This window comes from Cuculus canorus, chromosome 6 (assembly GCF_017976375.1).
Source record: "Cuculus canorus isolate bCucCan1 chromosome 6, bCucCan1.pri, whole genome shotgun sequence".
In the NCBI taxonomy this organism is placed as follows: domain Eukaryota; kingdom Metazoa; phylum Chordata; class Aves; order Cuculiformes; family Cuculidae; genus Cuculus; species Cuculus canorus.
The window spans coordinates 25,166,329-25,183,976 of NC_071406.1; the positions used below are offsets into that span (position 1 = coordinate 25,166,329).

General features: G+C 37.9%; 1 protein-coding gene across 9 annotated transcripts in view; it reads left to right on the forward strand.

Annotated features, from left to right (window-relative positions):
* OSBPL6 (oxysterol binding protein like 6) overlaps positions 1 to 17,648 on the forward strand; it is a 106,441-nt gene that overhangs the window by 39,996 nt on the left and 48,797 nt on the right. For all 9 annotated transcript variants that reach the window (XM_054070169.1, XM_054070166.1, XM_054070173.1 and 6 more), the window contains one exon: positions 8,119 to 8,356. In XM_054070169.1, coding sequence (XP_053926144.1) covers positions 8,255 to 8,356 — 102 coding nt within the window. In that variant the 5' untranslated portion in view covers positions 8,119 to 8,254. The remainder of the gene's footprint in view (positions 1 to 8,118; positions 8,357 to 17,648) is intronic.

Genomic DNA, 17,648 nt, shown 5'->3' on the forward strand with positions numbered 1-17,648 from the left:
GGAAGGTTAGAAGATTCTGCTTAATTGTGTAGGCAAGCAGAAAATTGGAAAGGCAGATGTTGTCCTGACTTCTTCTTGTCTAAATCTGATTATCTGCTTTTTGACCTCATCCATTTATTTGATGAAGTCTGTCATAATTGTGTATTTTATAGGCATATATGCCCACACAAATAATTCTTTTAATATTATTTTTACTTTTTATATTATTGAGGCATATTCTGACTAGCCACTCAGAAAAAACAATGGTACCTTGATAAAGAAGTCATACCAGGGGTAAAGTGTTGGAGACCACCATGTTCTGTTAAGGGTGACATAAGAGTGTCTCAGAGATGTTTCCTGATAGTGCGGTCTCCTGTTTAATATGCTTGACAACCCTTTCAGTGAAAAAATTTTTACTAATATCCAATCCAAATCTCCCCTGGCGCAACTTGGAGACATTTCCTTTCATCCTATCAGTTATGTGGGGAAAGAGACCAACACCCGCCTCCCAACAGCCTCCTTTCTGGTGGTTTCAGGCAGAAAATTTTTTCGCTGAGAGGATTGTCAAGCATTAGAACAGGCTGCCCAGGAGAGTGGTTGAGTCACCATTCCTGGAGGTATGTAAAAGACGTGCAGATGTGGCATTTCGAGACAGTCTAGTGCTGGACTTGGCAGCGTTAGGGTTATGGTCAGTGATCTTAAATGTCTTTTCCAACCTAAATGATTCTGTGATCATGGTAATTGCAAATTGTGCTGACCAAGTGCGGCAGTTTGTCTGTATCAAAGCTCCCCTTCAAGGGTAATGCTGGACTTGACTAATTTCCTACCTCCAACCAGCTTCTAGATTGTCCTGAATATGGGATAAAGAGTGATTTCTGGCACTATTTAGGGTCTGTTGGTATTGCTGTATATAGTACCAGATTGAGAATTGTATATGCCAGTGTTGTTATGAATGCCTGCAATTAGACATGTACATTTGTTACCAAAACCTTTGACTATGCAGTTTTTTAAATACTTAAGAGGGGCAGTGGTAATACAATCATATGAATTCTAGTATCTTCTAACTTAAAAACCATTTAGCGCTAGTAAGAATTCACAGTTTTCCTGTAAAACCTCCTTTATTCCTGCTCATAAATATTGGACCTGAAAATCATCAGTGCTCCCTTTAGATCAACACTGTTGTTTTGATATCTATCTAGGGTTTAAAATTCACTGATCAGAGGTTTAAGATATGTGGTTTTTATTACTCCCCCCGATGGGGATTACAGATTTTGAATTGAGAAAAGGTTGCTCATTTTTTTCCCCTATTATCAATATGCCAAACTTAATAATTTTCTTAAATTTGGAGTCGGCCCATTGTTATTTCCGACAGGACCTGCAAATAAAGCAAATCTTAAGATGCATTGATTAAAGCCGTTTCCTAGGAAGTTATGTTTTTCTAAAATGATGGGCTGATTCTCAAATACTGACTGCAAAGGAGTTGGTTCCTTTGTTTGTTAAAGAAAAAAAAGATAGATTGGTTGTTTCCTGTAAATGGTCTATTAAATCACCACAGCATTGCCATTGCACTGAGGTGTTTTTTTCCCCATTATATTCTCGCGTTTGTAACGTTAATGTATATGGTTAGATTTTCCTGCACAGAAGGTCAGCAGTAAATGGCAGAACAGGCAGTTACATATTTCTCATAATGTGAGAACAAAGGTTGGCCTCCACCGCGTACTTGAATATAGAATGGTCATGTTATGCAGCCACAGAGCAGCACAGAAAAACTCTCCCAAATGAAAAACAGCCCCATATTGATAGATCAGTATGAAGACGCTTTGCTTGAAATAATGCCAGTGACAGCTGCATATTTTCGGTTCATTTATGTCTAGAGACTCAGTTCTACACCCTAAATTGTCTTCTTAAATTACACCAATACTGCGCAAGATATTAAACAGTCTATAAAGCATTCTGGGCATTCTTGCAGACAAGATTCAATCAGACTGAGAAACAACATAACATTTATCACAGAAGTCACTTATTTGAATTTAGACTTCATTTGGAGTTACCCATTGAGAACTTCTATTTATCTGTTATATGGCATGCAGGTTTATTTACGACTCTGGATTTATGCATGTCATGTATTTGTACATCTTTGTCACTTCTACTAATAGCTTTTTTGCAAACCACGCTGCAGTGGTTGCAGTTGCCCAGGCTTGGTGGAACATCTTCGGATTTTGGGAGAGGACAAAGAATCCTTAACCAGTATCGATGGACTTGCCGTATGGTGGTGTATTGTAAAACGAGGTAGCTGTAATATCCATACCTCTGATATTGCTAATTCATTATCACAGGCTGTTTCTCTTCTCTGTTGCCTATTTATTTTGTGCAGTTTATACAGCTTGTGTTTCTCAGGCCGTTGCCCAGTTTGCCTCCAAATGTATTGTCTCATTTCACTCCTTAAGTACTCACTCATACTTTCAAACCTACTACATTTTTTTTCCAATAAAAATAACCTTTCTCCATTTCATTTGTCCCCCCCTTTTTTTTACTTTTACTTTTTCTTTTTAGCCAGTAACATAAAAATACTCAGTTTTAAAATGAAATTTCAAATAATGACAATGTATGTAACTCCAGATACAATGTAGTTTCTTCAGTGAATAAAACTAACAGTAATGAAATTTTATATGAACAGTCAGTGTCTTGTTCAGTATTTTTATACTGTTGAATAATCCAGTCTACAGAATTCCTAAGAAATACTTCAAAGAGAAGTTGAATTAAACATATTATTGTAACCTCGGATAGAAGTGAAGGGAAATCAGTAAGTAGTTCTTTGTGTTTCCATGTCTTTCAAACTATTTATTGTAAGATTGATATAAAAAGTAATCATGCTACCTCTGGTTACTGGATTGGTCATTTATTTTAAAGCATTTGAAATAATTTTGTTGCATATGACACAAGGAAGGACTTCCGGGTTAACATAATATCCACTTTAAAAAAAGTGGTTTCTGATATGAGAAATAAAGCATATAATTTTTCTTTATTTATTTATTTAGACAGAGACTGAGACAGTAACCCTTTGTGGAGAGAAAGGAAATGAAGAATGACTTTGTTTTTGAGACCTATTTATTGTTATTTGATTGATTTAAGAAATCAGAGGGAGAAAGAACCAACCTACAACACTAATGAACTCAGAATAAATAAGGAAGAAATTATTTTGTAGTCAAATATGTTGAAATCTGAGACTGAACTAGTGAAAGAATGGGGACTCCCTAGGTCTCCACTCTTTTTCCCAGGCTCAGACAAGCTGTAACAATTAAGATCAAGCCCAGAAACATTATTGGGAAAACCCTGCCTTGAATTCAAAGGCTAGCTTAAAAAATAAACATGGTAGAGATAAATTGAAAGAATGTGGTGGAATAGAAGCATTTATTAAATAAAAGTGTTCGATACCAAATGGTTAAGAAAGAATAAACAGTTTATTAACTAATCAGTAAAGAATCTTTAGTGTGTTCCTTAGATAAGTTCTTATACTGGTTTCTCTACAGTAGTTTTGTATTTATTTATGAATAGGTTTAGAGATAGATGCTTTGCCTTTTTTGGAGGATGTTACAATCATGGCATGTGGTATTTTTCCTCAGGTGTCAGAGTTAAAAGACCTCACTGCATGTTGTGCTTATAAGACTTGCTCTTTCCTTGACTTTGGGCAGAGCATCTTACCTTTCTGGATACATCATCTTACATAAAAATTAAATAAATAACTGAGAAGAGAATGTACTGAAGAACCAGTAAATAATTTTTATGATTACAAAATTACAAATGATGTTTTAAGTCCAAAATAGTTGACATGCCAATAAGAAAAGTTAAGGAAGAAACTCTCAGCTGAGCAATTGATTCTTGTGATGAGCAAAATCTTTCTGCAGTGCCTGATTTTCATGTTCCAGGAATTGTCTCCTATACCCTGATAGCAATAAATACATTTCCTGCCTCGGGAACTCCTGGCAAAGCAGGCTTAAGGCAAGCCAACTCATGATCACATTTGATGAGCTGAATCAACTTAGAGTCCTAAACTGACAACTGATTTTGAGCAGTTCATCAGGGATTTAGTTGGTATGGTGCAAAATGCAGCCTACAGGTCAATGATGCTTGGATAAGCAGCAATTAATAACCAATGGCCAATACTATTACCCTAGTTTATGCCAGATAATGCCATTCTTTTTGACTTGTCCAACCAAAATCAGTTAAAATACTTTCTAGAAATATTCTACCATGGCATATGGCTTGCTTCTGTTCCCACTGAAGTCAATAGCAAGTTTGCCAGTGATTGATGGGAAAAGCCAATGAAAAATGTCTTGAAAGCATTGGTTTCATTTTGGTAAATTGAATTTGTTGGCCAAAAAATTAGGTTTACATTAATTTGCTTCAATCTTAGTTACAGAGAGACAGGCTTCTCTTTACACCAATTTCACTACATTTATTCCTTCTAGCATGCTCTAAAGAAGATGTATTGCCCAAATTTTAGGCCAGAATTGGAAGATAAGCTCTTAGCAATATAGAGAAACAGAATACAAATTCAGCGTGGAAGAATGATAACATAAAAGCTCGATGGTAGCTCTTGTTAATTTGTGTTATTATTTTTGTTATGCTTACAGTGTTTGTTTTCTCAAATATCCCACTTGCCTTTTCTATAACCCTGAACTGTTTGTCTACCAGAAATTTCTGTGTATAAGTAATAGCAATTTTGTATTGAAGTTATTGTTGCTGTTAAATAGGGCAAGAGGAAATGTTTGCTTCTTGTAGTGTGAAGGGGGATGGTTTAGTTTTATAGATCTTTTTTTTGGGAGACTTTTTTTTAATAAATCAGTGTGGTTTGAGCAAGTTCTTGGTTAGGTTCAGCTCTTAATGCTTGTGCAACGCCACGGAACCACTGTGGAGTTTGGCTCAGGTGTAAACCACTTTTTTTTTTTTTTTTAAATACCTTTCAAAAAAAAAAAAAACCCCAAACCATCAAACTTCACAGAATCTCATACCTGGCTATTTGCAGAACTGTTTTTCTTGCATACCACTTGCTAGCACTTGAAGTGCCAGATCACTGTCCTCCTGTGCCAATACTAAATATAATTTTTTTTCACATAAATCAAGTGAAGATCAGATGTTTTAAAAAGGGTTTGATTTTAATTTGCCCGAAGACAAATTGCTGTTCTGCTAAAATATTTTCAGTGACCTCATACCTGAAAGTGACTGAAAGTTTGTCCTTTTAGCTATTACATAACTCAACTGTTGTGCGCATCTTTGTGAACTAGGATTATAATTTTTGTGTTCTAATATTTATAATTTGATTTTTGATTTATATGAAAATTTAATAGACCTTGAGATATCCCTGTTGGTACACCTCTTCGGCTAATACTTGTCTAATGCATATCTAGGATGTGAAAATGCTGTTAAACTAGGTCAGCAATCCCTGGCATGCTAGGATAGGAGGAAAAGCCTATCTTTGGGTGCAAATTTATCGTGTTTTCTCTCTGAAGTTCTGGAAGAGTGTGCTGTGCAGCTTGTTTCTTTCTTCCTGCCTCCAGCTGGCTCTAGCAGCTCCAGCACAAAGTATCTTCTTAGGCTTCTTCTAGCAGGAATCTGTCATCCTGAAAAGAACAGAATCTGCTGAGCTATTCAGACTATGTGGGTAGCTTTTGCTGGTGGAACAGCCATGTCCTCCCTGCTATGCCAGTGGGATGCTGTGTGGGTTCCTTGGATATTATGTGGGATCTGTAATGCTATGAGAGACTCCTTGATGGAGATGGAAGCTCTAAGATATGGATGGCGTTCATACTTTGAAAGTGCTGATAACTAATAAAGTGAAGTCATTCCACTTTCCATAGTGCAGCAAGCAGAGAAGGTGTCTGTCGCTTATGAGTCATGAAAGATCTCAGCTCCAGTAGGTGAGTGTGTGTTTGTTAAGGTTCAGTATTAGGAAGCTGGTGGCCTCGAGGCACAATGTAATTAATTATTTAACTGCCTCTGTGTGAGTATCTGGTTTCAGCATGATATTCGTGCATGGATATCTGTTGTGATTGGAGAAGCTAGAAGCTAGGGCTCTGTCTTCATGTAGTTAATATATTTTTGTCCTGATCTCATTTAACATGGTGCAGGACAACACCTTTCTGCATAGTCATCTAAAGCTAGCTGTGCTGTGCTGACCCTTGGCATGCTGTCATCACAGTGTACGTGAAAGGGCACTATTTCAGAATTAGAGAGCAGGTGATGGAGTAGATAGATAGATAGATAGATAGATAGATAGATGGATGGATGTTAGCTCCAAGCAGACGACATCATTCAGGGAACAATTTTGTCTAAGGTTAATGGAAGATCAGACACAGTATCTATCAGCTGAAGCAAGATCAAAGTAATCTGTTAAGCACTGAGACAGATGACTGTGTTCCTTCACTGTCATGATGTACCAGTAACGTACTCACAATATTTTGGCAGTGTTTCACAGGTAGTGTTTGACTGTCTATTGACACAAATATCCTCTGTGTTGCTCTAAGTATCTATTTTTCTATTCTTGGATGGAACTTAAAGGTTTGAGTAGAGAGATGTGAGAGAAAGCATCTAATACTTGCAGAGCGGTAATACACAAAGAGGTGGCTGAGTGAACAGGAATTGGAATGGCCTCTGTAGCTGTGGTGGGCTAGCCTTGGCGAGCAGTAAAATGCCTACCTAGCAGCTCACTTGCCCAACCTCAGCTGACACGGGGAGAGAAGATAGGGTGAAAAAGCTCATGCGTCAAGATAAAAATGGAGGCTGCTGATCAATTACTGTTGCGGGCAAAACTCAGCTTAGGATAAATTAGTTTATTACCGATTAAAATAGATTTGAGTAGTGAGAAATGAAAAGCATAACAGCACCTTTCCTCCCATTTTTCCCAGCCTCCTTCAGTTCTTCATTCCTGACAGCTCTAGTCTACCCCTGCCCTGGGTGGCATGGGGAGTGCTGGTGTTTGTGGTCACTATACAGCAGTTTTTCCCTCTCCACTCCTGCCTCTTCACACTTTCACCCTCTCTGACATGGGTTCTCCATAGGCTGCAGTCCTTTAAGGAAAATTCTACTCAGCCTGAGTGCTCCACAGGTCACAGTTTTTTTGGGACTGTTCACCTCCTCTATGGTTTGCAGGGGAGTCTCTTGCTCTGGCATCTGAGGCACCTCTTCCCGCTCCTCCTTCTCTGACCTTGGTATTCACAGAGCTGTTTGACACTTGTTTTGTTCATCCCCCTCTGCTTTATGGTGTTTTCTGCCCCTTCTTAAATGCCTTTTTGCTGACAGGCTCAGCTGTGCCCTGTGGTGGGGCTGTTGCAGAACTGGCTGGAACTGACTGTGTCCAGCTTGGGGCAGCCCCAGAGGCTGCCCAGCCCCACAGCCTCGTGGAACCTCGGCACGGCACCCATGCGGCAGCCTGGAGTGCATGAGTTAGGTCTTGGGTAGCTCCTGCCTTCATCACTACATATTCTTGCTAACAGGGGTTCGGCAAACATACTGAAATTTTTTCTCCAGATAAAAGGATTTATATCCTCTGGCCACAGTCTTGTGGCTGAAAGCGTTTCCTGGTCAAAACATTTGTATTAGCTCTCAATTATGATCAAGACCTGAGCGTGTGGGGAGCTCTGAAAGCTGCTGATTTGTGAAACTGAGTTGCCCACCCTTTAGGTGTGGCCAACATCTTTAAAAGAGTATCCTGCTTTTAAAAAACAACTTGCAGAGTCCTTAATGTAACTGCAGGATTTTTAAGTAGTACTAATTATGATGGGGCCTTCAGTGTTGTTTGTGTTGTATGGGAAGTCTTAAGGACTTACTTGATGATGTTACAATATTGTACAAGATGGGATAAGGACCCCTTGTCAAAGACTTGTAAACTTTGGCTGAGGAGTGCTGTAAATTCGTTAAGCCTTTCTGTAGGGACTTTTGGAAGAATGCAATACCACTTCCGTCTTCTGTGAGAATGCAGAACAATGTATTTTTTTGTACTGGGTAGTTGTTAGGAAGGGAAGTGGAAAACTAAGATCTGTTGGATTGAACAGTGACTGTCAACAGATTTCTTTGCTGCAGAGCTGCTTTTGAATGAGGATGTATTTGTTGACCTTCTGTCTCACATTTTTCTTTGTTAAGGTGCAGTTCTGCTGATGTTTAATTCCTCTTTGGCTGTCTATAAACTGTGAAACAGAAGGATGCAGAAGATTGCCTCTTGCCTTTTTGTGCGTGAGTGATAAGAGCACAAGATCATTACTACAAGTCTGCTGCAAAGATGAGTTCAGAGGAGAAGAGTATATCTCCAGCTCACAAAACATCCACTCCATCACATAGAAGTGCCTCTTCCTCCTCATCGTCTCAGAGAGACAGGAGGCAGGTAAGGAAAAAATGTTTATAACATCTGATGAAATAATTCATTTATTCCTGTAAGGTGGCTGTTAGTTCTCACTAGCTCTGAATTCTCTTGATGATGGCACTGGATGATATTACTGTAGTCAAGAATTTTTAATTTTTATATTTTTTTCCCAGTTTCAAAAGTGGTTTGAAAAAAGATTCAGAAGCATTGTGGGCACTGTGTGTAGTACTGGAACAGAAACTATGTAATCATGGGGCAAGTGAGAAACGTGCTCTGAAGTCTTTTGGCAGGTGGTTTCTTCCGCAGCATGAAGCTGCAGTTGCTTCAAATTCTTTTATGTTGTCTGTGAATATCTCTCTTTGTAATTCTAATAACAGAGCTGTATTATCTTTTTACAAGGTGATATTCAATTTAAATATCATATTGTTCATCCTTTATGAAAGCATCTAACAATTTAAATACTTAAATACAAATTTACACTAATTGTCCCATGTCATATAGTACCAGTCCAGTTACATTAGATTTCCGTTTCCAAGAAATGCTTGTCTATGTGGATGTAACTCGTCTTTTCTCCAGAATCTGTTTGAGATGAGACCTGTGTTATTTCCACTCAAAACATCTTAGACATTCTTGTGCTTTTGGTGGCTGAGTGTAAAATCTGTCCCTAATATCAGTGGGAGCACTTCAGAAATCATCAGAGCTACACACTAGATTTCAGATAGGTTCTTACATGTGTATTTACAAATGTGAAGGTTGATACTGAAAAATTGTTTAGAACAGAAATGTACTTTAAAACTTCAATCACTGTAACCTTGAATGCTAAATCAGCTTCTGAATTAGTTTAACATCATCGTGTTTAAAAAAGAAATGTACAAAATGTGAGAATGTAACAACTTTATAATTTAAAATATTGTGAAAGTATTTTCATTAATGGAATACTGGCTTCTTTTCAGCTTGACAAGGAAAAGCAACAGGAAAAGAACTTAGATAATTGTTTGCTGTGGTGTGCATTTACTTGAATGACTGCAGCTTAAGAGTATTCTTGCAGCTACTTGTATGCCAGCTGTGACGCTATTTTCTCAGCTGCTGCTGAAGTAGGTTTTATCCCTTACCTGACAGAAAAATTTTGAAAACTGAGTACTTTGAAAACTGTAAGATTTGCAGCTTTGAATGTAAATAGTATTACCATAAGGTATGTTTAAGATGTTAAATTGGGAGTAGAATTCTGATATCTGTTTGACTGGAAATTTATTTGGACTTTTTTTATCATTGCCATTGCTTTTCAGTGAAGTAAAAAATTATGTTCTCACATGTGATAAATATTTTCCTGTTCATGCTGTACAGTATTTGGGATAGCTGTTCTCAGTTAAGTCCTGGTTAGCTTATGATGTCCTCTTAATTTTTCACTAGTTCCATCTGGAGCAAGAATTTTGAGATCTTTTGTTTAAAGCATCAATATTTTAACTCTTGCATTTAATCCCAATAAAGGTGGATGCAAGACTTGTAGGAGCTGATAAGCTCAGCTGAGAGCATATCCTCTGAGTTCTCTTTGTAATTAGATAGTTTGGTATGATCGTCCAAGTGAGAATGAAAAAAATTACCTTTTGGGTATATATTTCACCATAAATCTAATGGCTACCGTATCTGTTACCATAGCAGCGAGGTAGAGCAAGGTATACCCGTCATCATAATGAAATGGATGCTTGACTTTTAAGTCCACATTTGGGCACTGAAATATGAAGCATGATTTTAAAGTAATACTGAAGAGGCCGTTGGTGTGAAGCATCCAGAAGTCTCTTGGACCCAATAATGTATGATGATGCTTAACAAGTATATTTAGGTATGTAAATATGGACTGGAAAGGCTGCTGCCTGGCATTCATTTTTTTTGCTTTAGTGCTTTCAGTGTTAAAGGCAGAGAAATATCCAGGAAGAATGAATGGATGGGCAATTTTTTCTGCAGTGGAACTGAGCTGCAGCGTGCAACACGGAATGCGGTGCAGTGGTATTATATCCATGGAAACAAGCAAACAAATATTTCTTTTGTGCATGTAGATGCAGGAAATCAGCCATCTACTATAACAATTGTTTTTCTAATTTCTTTCCTTGCTTGAAGTGTTATTTCTGTATGGTTTGGTTTTCATAGGCTTTCCCCCAAATGCAATGATAGCTAGGGGGTAGGGTATTTCATTTGGGGGCTGTTGGGTTTTACTTTGACAAGGCTTGAAAATCCTGTCTTGCTGCCTCCTTAAACTTTTCATAGAGGCTAGGAGAAAAGAACCCTTCCCGAAAGGGTAAAATGTATGCATATTGAAAGTGGTGGGACTGGATGAAGTGTCAATGTAACTTTCATTGTCATATGTGAGGATAACATCTGATATTTTTAGATGGTTAATGACTGAAATCCTCTCACGATATAACTCTTGTCTAAGTCATACCAGCAATTATGGAACAGTTTCCCAATAAATTATGGTGAACGAGTGTGAACATGACTATGATAAGTCATTTCAGAGAGAGTGGAAAATGTCGTGCTGTGTATAATGCTGGCATTTTAATGTGGCTTTCTTATTTGTGCAATATACATCACCTAAGAGAATTAGCAGTCAGCAAAAGCTTTGACATTGCAAATTTGCAGTCTCCATGACTAAGTAATTGATATATGAACAGACTGCTGAAGCCAGCAATAACCAAAAAACTAGGTTCAGATTTTTGTCATCATAGGAACTTTGTCGTCATTAATATCCCTCAAAAGCATGGTTAAAAGCATTAGGTAGAAGAAAGCTCAGGACCAACTTGGTTTGTTTAACCTCTGATCTGAGCAGAGTGACAGGGCAATTGTGTTGTCCTTCATGGGGAATACTTCAGAATGTAGCAGCAGTTTTTCCTACTGTGGAAGTGTTGCAGAGCATAGAACCCTTGTCATTTCAACTGTCAGGTTAATCTTTCTAAGAAAACTGAAGAGTCCCCATGAAAACTGCAATTCTGACAGCCCTTTTTGTGGGCAATGCTGGAAACAGGGTTTCTTGTTTTTTCATCCCTTGTGAAACTCTGAAAAGTAGTCTGAAAAGGCTAGTCATGTTCCGTTGCACAGCAAAAAGGAAGGAAAACTAACACTGTAATTAGAAAGTAGAGCTGACTATGATAAAGTAATATTTTATGCATTCAGTGTGATGGGTGTACATTCTTTATAAACATTCCATATTTTATTTATTGACTAAGTATGCAAGTAATTCTGCAGACTGTAATATGTTATATATTCTCTGCAATGTGTGGATAGTAGTATTGTTCTGAGAAGGCAAAAAGAAGTAAATACATTAGAGGGTTAACAATGTGTAACTTGGTAAATTGGGGCCTGATCCCAGGCTATTAAACAGAGTGAGTGATAGAGGAGGAGAGTAGTTATAATGAAACTGTGAACAAAGGAGAGATTTGGCTTTTCTGACCACATCATGTAGGTAATAATGTAGGTAATACATGATGTGTATTAATGTATTAATGTAGGTAATACATGATGTGGTCAGAAAAGCCAAATCTCTCCTTTGTAGGTAATACATGATTTGAAGTGGATTTAGCAATGTCTGCTATTTTAGATGTGAGGATTCTCTTCTAATGTCTCAGTTTTCTTTTAGGGGGAAGGGTTACCGGCTGTTGTCTCTTTCTCTGCTTCTATTTGTCAGGTTGCTTTTTCAACAATCTTTGGTTCTTTTCACACAGCAAACACAAAAGGAGAAAAGCTTTTAGTCCTGTTGCATTTAGCCTTGTGTGGTCACCTTTCGACTAGGAGAGTTTTCTTATTTCATATGACTATTGTCTTTCAGCCTTATTTAAAGACTGAAAGTTTAGGGCCTTTGAAGGAAAAAAAAAAAAAAAATTCCAGAGCAGCAGTCATCTGCTTTTCATAATTTAATGTTGGGATATTTTTTCCTTCCTGTGGGAGCAATATTGACTAATATGAGAAGGGGTGTACTCAAGGGATACAGAAGGGGTCCTTACTTTATAGAGTTACCAGAAGGTTATAAAAAAGTTATTGCCGTAGGTGAATCTGGGAGTGAAATGTATGGTACCTCTCAAAAGGAACTGATAGTTGTTATCCAGATACAGGGATGCAGTAGCAATCTAGACTTCACAGTGCTACGCACTGTATTAAGCATGTCTTAAGAGACAGTTGCTAGCATGAAGTATTGATTAGATGAGACATAGATTAGGAGCAGAAAAAGAGAGAGGTGACTTGTCTGTTGACTCTTTCATCAACTAATCATAAAGCATAATGCGAAGACGTGCATACTAGGAAAATATAATACCTTTGATTCTATGTCAGTTCCAGAGTTTCATGCTTTCAGCTCACACGAAGAAGAATAGTAGTAGAGTTATGAAAGGAAATCTCTTGCCGAAGAAGGCCACCATCAAGTTTTTCCCAGGAGATAATGAACTGCAAATTTTCCATAGATGTACTGCAGGGACCATCAGGCTCTGTGAAGTAGAGTTCACATGGGCAGTAAAGCGTGTGGGTGGTGCAGGAGGGAGAAGTAAGAAGTGCCAGGAGTGGAACGCTCAGCTGTAGAGTGTGGAAAGCAGAAGATACTTGATTTAGACAGTGAGACTTCTGGTGAGGAAATATTCGAATAAGTGAGAGAAATGAATAGGGAAGAGAGAACTAGGTGGGCTGTGTGAAGGTGTAGGACATGAAACAAAGAAGCAAGGACTGGTTTGTACAAAAACTGGCTGGAAAAGTAAGGCCAGAGTAGAGAGAAGGAAAGCAAGGGAAATGTGTATATCTGTGATCAGGACTGTCTGAGAGAGCTGGTTGATGTGTAGAAGGGGAAGAAAATGGTCTCAATGAATCTTTCATTCTAACTGCAAAATACTAAGGCTTAAAATGAGACAAATGCTCTTGCTGTTGCTTTGGCTCCAATTGCTGCTGCACTTTTCCTGGCAGCTCAATGCGAATTAGTAGAGCAGTGGCATGGGAAAGTCCATGGAAGGAGCAGCTGTGGTGGCAGCATCTATGGGATTTCAGCCAGTAGTGCTTTTTCGTTGCTAGGCTAGGTTAGCAGAGTAAGGTCCATCCTACACATAGCCATCTTGCCTACTGGAAATTAAAGTTATTGGAAAGAGTTTGTTTTTTCATTGTTCTATTTAATTTAGCATGTTTGGTGCTTTATCTGGGAGCCTGAGGACAGTTGGATGTTTTGAGAGTTTATGAAGGGGTAGGAGGGAGTGTTCTTGCTCGTATAGTTTATTTTTTTTTTTGTTTTAATATATTGAAATACCTCAAACTCAGCTTTCTCTTTGTTTTGATCAATTTCAATCAGTAGCACAACATCAAGGATGCTTTTATGGCTTCATTATAGAATTCAGCCTTGTAAACAATGACAGTATAATAGACTGGCATTTTTACCATGGCTTCGTATTTATCTGGTATGCTGTAAGACAGTGTTGCTCAAACAAGGTTGCTGTATATCATAACAGCCTGATTTGGCTTGTGGAAAAAAAATTCTTGGTGATTAGCTGTAATTTCACTTGTTGCTGTCACTCTGTGAATTTAAAAGAAAGGCAAGCAAGGATGGACATTTGACTAGTAGTTAAGGTACAGACCTGAAAACATGGAGTCTTATTCCTAGCTTTGCTCTGTAGCAAAGCATAGACTTTTAATTTTTTTAAATTAAATAAATAAAATTAAATTAAATAAAAAAAATTATTTTTACTTCTCAATACTTTGTGAGAATTATTTCATGAAAATTATTAATGTCTTTGAGAGTTTCAAATGGAAGGTGCTACCAAATGCCAAGTTCTGTTATTACAGTGATGTAATTATCTTTTGCTCTTTTTGCTAATTACCTCTCTTCACATAGTACAATTGAGGCAGCATTAGAGCAGGAGTTATTAACTACGTACTTCAAACAACCCACTGGAGCAAGCAAATATTCTGAGGGACCTAAGAAAGAAGTGGCAAAATTGTTAACAAAAACATGAAATTATTCTTTAAATTGTTTAGTTTGTGCTACTCTCCTAGATTTTTTTTTTTTAATAAATCTCTGGCATTGATAGTCTGGAAATATTCCATAGGTTTAGGAGGTCATGGGTCTTGCTTCCGTATCTGGGAAAAATGTCTCAAACAGTGAATAGAGTAATTTATGAAGCTGAGAGTGCCCATGTGAATGTTGCATTAAGTTCAATGCCACAGGCACTTGTCTTAAGTGCAGTCATAAATCTCAGGCCTGTTATATTTCTTTTTCATCACTCAAGTGGGTAACAGTGAAGTACTTGATGAGCAAACATTTACATATGGCACAACTGGACCTTCAGAAGAAGGTAAGGACTTTCAAAGTGAAGCTCTCTGGACTACGTATTTGTCTGGGGACAGGATAGGAACCCGTGTAAGTAAGAGTTGGAGGGAGCTGGTGCTTATTGACCCTGGGGCTGTGGTAGGCATCCCTGAATACCGATGCCAATGCGTGTGTTGAAAGTAAGAGGCATTCCTGCTCCAGCTCTGGAAATCCTTGGGGGCAGAGCTACTTGCACACATTCCCAGGGACCAGTTCAGGCTGGATGCATTAGGCTCGCTGTCTGCATGTTATGAAGACAGCCTGCAGGCAGACAGCAGATGTCCCTTGTCTTGTGCCTTTATTGCTGCCTAAATTTTACACAATAGACACATGGGAACAAGAAAAAGTAAGTCTGTGTGGATGTGCACTGGATGGGGCTTCTCCAATCAATAGGTATTTGGATCAAGAGTGCCGCTGCCCTTGGTAATATCTGGAGTGGTTTGGAGACAAGATCTCCGAGTGTACAATGCTGGAGACAAATAGAGGGAGCTGTTGCCTCTTTCTAAGAGAGACTTGGCCTTAAAGCTGTTGAAGGAATCAAATGGGCTGGAGCAGTCAAGAGGAGACAGATAGCTTGCTCTATAGGTCAAGCCATCATGATGTTCTAAAGACCTGTGAGGAAAAAAAAAAAGCTGTGCAAGAGACTTGATTAAGTTCTCAACGGTGATAGTGTGCATGCCAGGCTATTCCAGGGGGCCATGTGTGCATGTTCTCTGAGCTTCATAAACATTGGTATCTGAGTTGTCTTGCCTCTAGGTGCACTTTACAGACTGCATGAAGAATGCTGAGGCTTGGATATGTGTTACAAAGAAAGAGTCCTTATTTTAAACTGTATCAGTTTGATTAGAAGTGGTGTTTGTAGCTATGTTCTATTACAAAACCTGGGAAATTGCTCACCTAAAAGCTTAATTACCCATGCAAGTTATGACAGATAATTTAAAGTCATGTATTCAGAACATGGTCACTCTTGCATTCCTCCTGTCTCATTTTTTCCTGTCTACCACGCGAGCACCTCCATACCTACACGAGCATGTCTCACTTTCCTTGAGAATATAAAATGAAAGGTCAGCTTACACTTCTTAAAAAATTAATATTCATACTATTTAAGTGTCCTCAAACATTAATTGATATTATCATGGTATGCAGTCATTTTCTAACTGCAGCTTGATCCAAAATGGGCTGACTGGCGTCGGTGAGGAATGTGTATGTACATACAGAGACACACACACACACACAAATTCAGAGGGAAGAAGTGCAACATTTCTGAAGTGCTATTTAGGATTTCTTGAAAACAGATTGGGGGATGGGGAAAGGAAAATAAATGTGATTTTCTTTTCATTTCCTCACTAGGGAGAAAAGACACAAAAATGAAAAAGAGAGAGTGTAATGGCAGGTATGATATGAAGGCTTCTGTTTTCAAGACAGTCATGCGTGATTGGTATTATCCACATTCAAGATGTACAAATGTATTGGGCAGAGTAAATATGTGTTAGTAAAGCTATTTGCAGTTCTGACATCTCTTTCTGTATTTTAGTTAAATACCTTATCCTATAATTTAAAATGAGGCTGTTTCATACAAACATTTTTTTTCCCAGTAGGAAAAAAAATAAATATCTAATTAAACATTTTTCAAGCCCCTTTTTCCCTAGCTCCTATATTTTGGTACTGCATATGTTGAAGTTTAAAGGATATTGAGAAAGTCTAAATGGGTGGCTTGCACAAGACTGTGACAGTGAGCCGGGGAGGAATGGACAACCATTTTAAAAGTGAAAACTGCATATATTTTCTGAAAAAGGCCATTCAATGTGTTTAGGGTACTTTTGTTAGTTAACAAATGAGCATATCAAGGAATGGTTTTCTTTTGTGTATATGATTTTATTTTCCCTCTTTTTTTTGTTTTTAACTACATCAGCACTAATAAAATGAACTGCCATCCTGAGACTATCTAGCAAAATATGAGTCCTTTTAATTGTGATTATTTAACAGACATAAAAAAACCTTTGTATCACTAGCAAACGTTTGATTTTTCTCTGTCAGATATTACCAATTTGTTTGCTTTATTTTGAGACAAGGGTGTTAAAATCTAAAGTGTCTAAGTAGAAGATTGTCATTATGGACTCAGACTGCGACTTGGTCATCATTCCAAACCATTATTCTGGCAAAGAGAAGATTTCTGTTACAATGATAGCTCTTTTCTGCTTTATCCAGTTGTGCTAATACTTCCCTCCAAGAAGCTTTTCAGAGAAGCAAGAGATTATTTTTCTTCAGAGTTTGTAAAAAAGTACCTTGAAAAGCAAAGGCATTTTTGCTTTCAGAGCCTAAAAGCATTGATGTGAAATGCTACGTACAATACAAAGGTACATTTCCAGAAAGGGCTGACAGAGAGCTCCTGAGCTAACAAATCCTTGACATTTCTTTAACACGGGAGGAGTGTATTTTGCATATCCCAGGAAAGAGTTAGAGGCATACATAGCTTTATATTATTAATATGCCGCCGAACTGCTGCTTAGGTATACTTGACTTTCAGTAAAAAGATTACAAAGAGAAAATGTTGCTCTTAAGCACATTCTGTACAAGATGAGCATGTGCTACAAAGAGAAGAAAAAAAAATAGGTTAACTACATATGCTGTTCATGAAGTATTGTTTAGTTCTTTTTTCTGCTGGTTGATAGCCGAGGTCATTGAAAACAGCTATGAAAGATTGTCAATAGGAGAGTCTAAGGATGAGAGTAGGACTGTGGTTGCTTTGTGCAAAGAAAAAAAAATGTGCTTGAATAAAGAAAGGAGAAATACATTGATGGAGACATGGTCGTTTTGTTTTGCATTCACCCTTCTCTCGCAGATGATGTCCAAGACCATCTTTATTCCAAGATCAACAGAAGGGAAGCCACAGCTGACTGAGAAGGAGTCTAAGATAAAAGCAGATTTCAAGGTTATTCTGTTTGCAGATAATATTGCAGATTAACTCAGCATATATCACAGATCTGG